The 9,074-nt window shown below is 44.1% G+C and overlaps 1 protein-coding gene across 1 annotated transcript in view; it reads right to left on the bottom strand.

Moving 5' to 3' along the window:
- Positions 1–521: 521 nt before the first annotated feature.
- The window catches only part of LOC108745951 (ATP-binding cassette sub-family A member 2-like), a 21,377-nt gene continuing 12,824 nt past the window's right edge, over positions 522–9,074 (bottom strand). Inside the window, exon 30 of the mRNA XM_018482388.1 lies at positions 522–793. Coding sequence (XP_018337890.1) covers positions 522–793 — 272 coding nt within the window. The remainder of the gene's footprint in view (positions 794–9,074) is intronic.

The raw sequence follows: 9,074 nt of genomic DNA, 5'->3' as shown, positions 1-9,074 counted from the left end.
GAGCACACGTACGAAGGAATTTATCGCGATGAGCAGAAGGTACCATCCTTTTTTGGTCTATCAGTCGTACGGCGATGGCACGGGACCATGTTGCCAGCAGAACAAGATTAATAAATCCAAGGGGCTGCCGCTCGCCTGGTAACAATAACGAAACACCTTTTATGCACGCGTGGTATTCCACCTCTTCCTCCTCCACGGCCGCTACCACAACCGCCATCTTCTCCCCATCTCGCTTCATCCACGTGAGCTTCTTCACATTCACCTGCTGCTATTCGAAGATCAGCTGCCCTAACCGCCACCTTGGCAGCACCTTGCTCACCTCACTGTCCTCCTTCAACTCCACCACCACAGACGGACTCTTCCTTCGAATCTTCTCATCCTTCTTCCGCTGCCTCTGATCTTTCCTCTACTTTTCCTTCTTCTTCTTCTTCTTCTTCTTCTTTTTCTTCCTCCATTCGCGCCTTACCTCCGTTCTTTACCGAGGCCTTTTTCCTTCATCTTTTCATTCTCTTCGTTCTATTCTACGTCTTCGTGGCCTTTATTCCACCAACTCTGGTTTCTTCTTCTTCTTCGTAGCTGTCTCCCTGGAGCAACCGCAACTGCCCGTGCACGCTTCGGATTTTTTCCAAAAAATCCAGCTGCACCAATCTTTTATGGGGGTCCAGCCGCTCGTTACTCCCGAGTGTGAGTCGCTGCAGCTTGCGCACTTGTGACATGCATATTCCATTTTCGAGGCGAGAGACGGTGATCGGATCGCCGACCTTGCTCGTAATTAATCGTTCTACAGCGTATCCTAGATAACGAGGTTCCATGTTGTGTCCACAAGGTAATCGGGCCACTCGGTTATCGTTAATTTATTATCATCGCGCTTGCCAACAAGTGCTCATACTTCTCTGGTGTTATTATTATATATTCAACTACGCTTTCTACTCATACTTGCTGTTTACTCTGCGCTTTACGCGCCGCGACTTTAGCCCCAAGTATATGGTTATCGAGAGAAAGTAAGTGTCAATTCGCGAGTGTTAACGCCTCGCCGCGCCTCCGGCTCTTTCTTCTTCTTTCATGGGCATTGAGTGCACGGTGCAAATTGCGTTATGTTACGTAACGCAGTGGGTAATGTAAACGCGCGACGACACGGACAAGTAACATGTTTTAACAGAAGTAACATGTTTTATTCGTTATTCAGCAGGTGAGAGACGGACCGATCGGAAGCGTCGAAGACCTACGAGGGATTACTCATCTGCGGCGCCATGAGCGTTTCGACGCGCGCGAATGTGCGTGTTTCGCGTAATTTAGATAATATTGGGATATACACGGGAATACGTGTTACTTTCTTTGTGTCGCAAGTTACTTTGTAACACGCGCGCCCATCAGCGATAAAAGGGTATCGTGCCTGAATCGCTTTACGCGTATAAATGTTTCTTAATTCCGCAGCAGAAAATAGGCTCTTTAAAATCACTCGGTGTATGAATGATCACCATGAATAATCATCAGAAAGATAGTTTCGAGTTAGAATTGAGAAATGATTTGAATCGATGGTGAAATTAGCAACATGAATAGCACATAAATAACGATGTGTTTCTACACAGATATTTTTTTATTATGAAAACATAATTGTGTTAAAAAGTTTCAACACGTAAAAATATAAATCGTCTGATGATATGAGAAATAAATGTCGTTGGGACAGTGCACACATTTCTTGCGAATCGATATTCTTAATGCCACGTATTTTTAAATATGCGTTTATTCTTATTTTCAACATTTGAAGTCGCTATTTGCGGATGCACGCAAGAAATCCTGTTAGTGGCGTTCTTGGTCGCTTCGACGGACACGGCAGCCAAGCAGAACAAAATCCCGACGTGGCGTCGGGTAGCTTAATGAAATTCAAACAAGGTCCTGCGGAGCGTATCGGTTACGTTTCCACCCCCAGCGTCTTGCAGGGCGTCTCGAAAAAAAGGGTTGGCGCCCTATTTCTTTCCCACGCGTCAACGAGAAATCTCAACTGCGGGCTTCCTACAAGCGGCACCGTTTTCAGACGAGTAAGAAAGCTTTCGTGGCTATGCACGAGTAAAAAAATCTATAGAATAGAAATGAGGACGAACGAGTGAAAAAATACTCTATTCAATATTAAATTTATAATAATAAATTTACAACAAATTCGACCTCGGAACGAATTATATCTCGATAGAATATCCAATTTCATGAAATTCACAACTTGTATAATTTCTTCTCTATATTTTCTTCACTTGCGTCCGTATTCAAAAAATAAAATCAAATAAAATAAAACGGGCCGATGGGGGGAGGGGGATGTGTTCGAATTCGAAATTTCGAGAGCGCGATGAATCTATAATGATTAGATAATCATTAGGCACAGGCGGGCGCATTTGGCACAGCTATTACCGATTGATCCTTTCTTCCCAGCGCGTCTCAGTCATCGAAAAAGCCCTCCTTCTGTTCCACGCTCCGCGTGGAAAAAAGAGGAGTCCACCACTGTGGGAGATCGCGTACGCAGGGTGCGCAGGCCGGCCGGCCGTGAGGACTGAAGAGTCGTGAGAGGAAGCCTGCGCCCTGCGCACGGCGCACGGCGTACGGCGTGCGAGAAGGACGAGGAGAATCACCTGCGGTGCACCTGCTGTGCAGGGGGCTCCTTCGGTCCCGTATTAAAAGTGTATCGGACGCTCCTCGATTCCCTTTGCCTCCCCGTTCATCGTGCCTTCGTTGCTCCTCCGCGTCCTCCTCCACTTATACACTCCTCCTCCGCACGCTACGGAATACCTGATGGCCCTTCGCACGATAATTGCTCTTCAACCGTCTCTTTCGTCTTTCGTCTTTCGCCTTTCGCCTTTGGTGGAAACGATCCGGCTGCGCGTGTGCGCGCGATCGGCTCCGTTCCTGTAAATTGCGAGCTGTTAGCGATCGTCCAGTTGATCCGCGAGACGCATTGTTGTGAAACGCGAAGCGTGTAATCCTGCGAAAAAGATAAATAACAGTAATTACATAGATACCTTTTATACGCTACAACAATATGTATATTAATGTACTTTTTCACGCTGCAATAAAACACTTTCGTATATTGTATTTTTGGCGCGAATTCGAAAGACGAATTTTCTGCGACAATAGGCGAAGAATTATCTTGAAAATGTGAAAGACGAAGGGTCTAAGAACTTTCAATGGACATATGTAGGACATAACGCGTGCTTCTCCGATCACCCTTTTCTTCGCTCGCTTCAATGCCTCCGCTACCGATGCGAGGTGGCTATTGGCCCGTTTGAAAATTGCCTTCGCAACCGACGTTGCCTGAGCGCGTGCTGGATCAGGCTGTGGAGGAGGCTAATAGCGTATGATTGCCAAGCTTTTGCCTGCTGAAAGAAACAATTTTGCCGCGTCGTCCTTTGAATGACTTTGACGGCATAACATTCTCGTTTGGCAAAACGTTCCTCACAAAAGCCTGATTCTGCATTTATGTAAAAGTAGCCGATTGAAATTTCGCGCGCAAAAGAATGTTCTCGAAGGGAGAAGAGAGAGAGAGAGAAAGAGAGAGAGAGAGAGAGAGAGAGAGAGAGAGAAATAGAACTCGCGAGAAGTGTCTGTTTAAAAAAAAAAAAATCCTTTTTATTCAAAATATGCTTTTGACCTAACCTTTTAAATTTGCGTCTCTAAACGCGTATAAAAAAAGAGGGCTAGCTTCAAAAGTCCGATGATTACCCTTCGATATTCGACCGCTTCTTTATTTTTATCAGTGTATTCCTTCTTTTCTCCTACCCTTTACCACTTCCTGTTACCACGACCGTCTCCTAAAGAGATCGCATCAATTTGCTTTTTTTTCTAACGGTCTCGAAGAGATACGTTTCCCGCACACGTACTGCGCGGCCGCACTCGCTCGCGACGGACAGCAGGAGTAGCGACGACCAACGGCCAACAGGTGTATAGCAGGTGCACACCCCGAACGCCTTGAAGAGCTCTGTGGAGAGCTAAAAAGTTTCACGTCTACCTGAAGGTCCCACGCGAGAAGACGACGCGACTTTCAACCGTCGTTTTCAGAGGAACGCCATCACCCTTCGGCGTTCCCACCCCACGAAGACGGTCTCGCTTACAACAACGTCGCGTAGAAACGACGAATAAACTGTTCTTCATCTCCACACGCACCCTGTGGTCTTCGATAGAAGAAATGCGGAAAGCTCGATATCTACAATTAGGATTATAATTGCTTGCTGTATGAAAGCGTAATGAATAACATAAGGCGGAAAGGTTTTATCGCTTTTGTCAGCAGTCGGTTGTATGCGACTGGCATTAATGAACCGTCTCCACCGGAGCTCGAAATATGAAGCTTGACATAACAGAATCGTAATGTTACATTAAACGAAATGACGTACGTACGCCGAGAGGCATGCAACGTAATAAACATCGCGCAGAATGGAGCGGCGAAGAAAGAAAAAACAATTGACGAGGCTGCGATGATGAACGGAGAGATGGGGGATAGTAATGAAAATGCGAATGGGTCGGTAAGAGGAAAAAGAAGAAAAGGAACGGCGGAGGTGGAGGAGGAGAAGCTTAAAGAGATCACTAGAGTAAAAGAGTGTGCTATAATGCAATGAGGCGAAAACGATCGGATTGAAACAAGAGAGGCGGAACGGAAAAACGGCGGAAGCAAGGGAAGCGGAACCAGGACGAGGAAAGAAAATAGAACGACTAAATGGGAGGAGAAAAAGAAGAGGAGGATGAGTCGGTACGGAACGTGGTAGAGGAAACGAGCGGGAACAATACGCGTGAAAGAAGCACCTGCGTCTTATTATCGATCATCTATCGATCCGCTGCGATCCTATGCTCGCAGCCTACCCTTTGGAATCACTATATGCGGCGCGTTGTGTTTCCGACCGTTAAAAATCCACCCTGTCGTGGAGGAACCGTCAGGTGCGTCTTCCTGGACGGCAAGTGCAGGCGGCACAAGTGCCTTTTCGATTTAATGACACGTTGTGTCCCACACGAGCGCGGGCAGCCACGTATACACGCGAGCACCTTTCGCCTTCCTTGAGGTCCTTTCGAGTTTCCGTTGTGGCCGCCGAACAGTACGTGGCACTCTTAATTTTTCTCCTAAAGAAAAGGGGAGAGGAAAAAAAAAAAAGAAAGACCTGAGAGACGCCTCGAAAGTTGCACGGCAAACACGTCATTAGATAATATACGTCGCAAGCTGCACCGACAAGTGATTTTTAATCTCTTGTCACGCGAACATAAAAGACGATACCGATAATCTGCGAAATGAGGAGGTCGTCGTTCGAGAGGCTCCGTTCGTTTCGCGACGCGTGACAATCGTCGTAAAACGATAGAGAGGCGTTTCATTTCGAAACAGTGTTGCACATTTTTGCTTATCGAAATTCAATTGAGTTAATGATCGCACCTGTACGTCCCTTTCTCTTTGCCGGAACACCGTCGAGACATTCCTGGCAGCTGTAGCTGTACATAAGGGACCAACGTATCCCCCGTATTGGTGCTGGTACGTATACATGCGTGTACGTACAGGTGGAAGGTATGATCATGAGGCTTCTGCTCCTCTCCTCCTCCCCCTTCACCTCCTCTTCCTCTTGCGAGCTGTTGTCTGCCTTTGTTGCGATTTTTCACCCGCCCCTTAGCGACACCGGCGCATTTGCGATTGCTTCAATTGCATTTCGGGTACCTATTAATTAAACATTAATAAGGCAACGAGCCTTTTTTTTTTAAACTGTAATTTGCAAAATGTGACAGCTTTTATTGCTCAAGGTTTCCGCAACGAACACCAATAAATTCAACCGACGCGATCGATAATTCAAAGTAAATGTGGCCCTCTTTAAATCGCCCGGTGTCGCACAATGTAGGCTAACTTAACACTTTCAACCATCTGCCCCGTATCGGGCATATGCTATAGGGATAATATCGAAAATGATCTGAAACAAGTATGAGAGAAGAAAAGAGAGGAAAACTGACTCTCTCTGTGAGCACTCGCTACCCGTCTGTCCCGGCAATCCACCTGTTGATTTCCAAATCAAAATAATATCACGGTTGCCACATTTTCCCGATAGTCGTCCCTTTTTCCCTCAAGATTTCTTCGCGAGGAAACATAAATATCGCGATGTGGCGGAAGTGGGTGAGGCTGTAACATATATGTATACCGCATCCGCGAGATAAAATTTTATGTCTTCGTCATTATTCGTCAGACTATCGATAGACTGATACTTCCTGTTTTCTTCTTACGGATATCAAATTTATTCCGTAATATTGCAAAATAGAATCCGTTTATTGAAAATGTTAATTTGTTACAGTAGTAATTAAGTTTTCATCGAAAAAGAATTTTTTATTAATATCCATCCTGCATCTTTCGTGCTCGTAAAAATTACGAACGATTATATTAACTTTAATATAATTAATTAATTAATTAATGTTAATATGTTCAATTTACGATCATATCGTTTCGATCAACATAATTAAAAAACACTGAGAAACATTTTCACGGAAAAATGATCTTACATCGACGGACAAAGTTATCGAATATCAGGAAAGTTTTTAAATAAAGTATTAACAAAAGTAATTAATTATATTTTGGATCAAGTAGACTCGAACAGAGACTAGCAGGGTTAATTTTATCGTCCCTTCGCTGAGAACGCGCTGATTTCCGCAGCGATTTCGCTTAATCGCTTTCATTGTTGACTACCAGTGGAACCCCCACGACCGTGGTAGACCGCGGGGGTGTAACAGGGAGCAGAACATTCTCAGGCAGGTCCTGATTTATGAACGAAATCTGGAGTAAATGCTCGTTTCCGCGCTCTGCCGGGCGTGAAATAACTTTGGGTGAGTTTCTCACTGCAATTGGGGGGGGGTAGGGGAGAGGGAGAGGGGGAGGGGGCCATCCGCGACGCGACAGCAACTCGACTGTGCGTGCAGTTCCGGTCTCCATGGACCGGAAGTGCCGGCTCATACCGTCCCATGGCCGTCATAATTTCACGAACAATCGTTTTTGCTGGCGCTTCTATCTAATAATATAAAATACGTTTATCATAAACTATTTCTTCTTACGTACCTATGCGTTATTATTGTTAGTACTTCCAGAAGATGATATGTAAAAAAAGACAAAACTGTAAGATTTAAATATGAGATATTTTTTTATATTTTTCTTTTCGAGAAATGGTAATTGAAACTGTACACGCGTTAATGCAGCATTTTAGCGTTTTCATGGATTACGCTTATAAAAGTCGGCCCATCGAGAATTGTACGAAAAGGTAGCGGTACGTAATATTAAAGGCAATGTTATGTAATTTGCTGGTAATCAGCGTGCAATCGAACGACCGCGAGAAGGGAGCTAACGACGTGCTGTCCATTTTATTATCGACGGTACGCGCAATTGCGCCTACATTAAGCAAGATAATTCTTGTGACTCGGGATATAACGAGGGATTACATGCCGTTTGAGTTTCGACCGCGACTTCGACGACGGAGCCGGAAGCCCGTTCCCGCTGCAATCAACGACATTCACATTCCCCCAGGGGATAGCCGTGTCGTGGGCGCGGCCGATGACTTCAAAAACATCGGTATTAAAGGGTTACGCCGGCTTTTCGCTCGGGAACAAAAATCCGAAATTACGATTGCATTATGTGTCATCCCGGGAACGAAAGTCGGGCCTTAATGGTTCCCCACTGTACTCGTTTCGTTTTCGATTAGACAACACGATTCTTCAATATCTGCACTTTGTGCGTATTGTAGATTAATTTAAATATCTATATTAACTATCTAATAATTGTGCTCCGATAAGAGCGCAATGCTTTTTTTTTTTTTTTTTTTTAGAAAACTGCAAATTTATTATTTTATCTGTGTTCTATTTTTTCACGAGTGCCTGTTTTTAACCATTTATCCGCGCTTATGTAAAGATAATATAGCGTACCCCTTTCGTTTACCAAGGCGAGGTCGAAGGTCGGCTTATAAATTAAGCTTTTATTGCAGCCGGCTTCGTCGCCGGCCGCAGACGAAAAGCCTTTTATTCATTTGATAGGAGTTCCCTCCAGCCTTCGGTTTAAGCGGCGATGGAAGAAGAAGAAAGTAGAATGCGTGCGTGCGTGCGTGTGTGTGTGTGTGTGTGTGTGTGTGTGTGTGTGTGTGTGTGTGTGTGTGTGTGTGTGTGTGTGTGTGTGTGTGTGTGTGTGATTTAGAATGAAGGGGGGGAGGGAGGGGAAGAAGAGTGACGAGAGGTTCTAGAGAAAGAGAACCAAGGAGATAGAAAAGCAAAGAAAGATAGGAAGAGAGGTGGAAACTGTTTTATCTGCTCCCTCGTGATTTTTGCTAATTAACTTCGCCGCAGGCACCGCTTCATTTTTGTTGCACAAGAAGAGATTAGCTCGTTGCTCCCGAAAGATACCGATTCTATGCGAGAAAGACGACGCTTCTCCCTTCTTCGATTGAACAGAACTATAATTATTAATACGATGAATTATCTATCAGGTTTAAACAAAATGTTTTTATAATTCTGGATCTTATACTATTTATAATCAATCAACATATCCGCTTGTATTATATGCGACGAAATAAGATCTTTACATCTTAAGATTCTTCGTCGGGAACATCTGTATGGAAATTACATTCCTGATTTATATACTTTTGCACGGCGGGAATTACATGCTGTATTTACGATTCAGTTTTATCATTCCCGCCGATATCGGGCATAGACAGACGGGTCAATCTGTCTCTTCTTCTTCCTCAGCCACGAGGAAGAAAAGACGAAGTATGTTCGTGACACATAATCGCGCCCAGCTGTACACACCACACACACACACACACACATACATATGTATAATTAATTATTGATTCGGCTTATTTATATCGCGAATGATTTTGGAAGTATAAAAAAATTTAGATAGTACAGATCTGAAAATAATTTTGTTCGACCATTAAAATAATTATGTAGAACGTTTAAACATTGATGGCAATGCTGCGAAAAGTTTTAACGTTCTAGCCAGTTTAAGCATCGTACATAATTATTTTGATAATCCAAGCAAAATTATTTTCAGATCTGTATTTAGTTATATTTTTAAATACTTTAGCAAAATCGTTTTTCCG

This window comes from Trachymyrmex septentrionalis, unplaced genomic scaffold (assembly GCF_001594115.1).
Source record: "Trachymyrmex septentrionalis isolate Tsep2-gDNA-1 unplaced genomic scaffold, Tsep1.0 scaffold107, whole genome shotgun sequence".
Classification (NCBI taxonomy): Eukaryota; Metazoa; Arthropoda; class Insecta; order Hymenoptera; family Formicidae; genus Trachymyrmex; species Trachymyrmex septentrionalis.
This window is presented reverse-complemented; position numbering and strand designations above follow the sequence as displayed.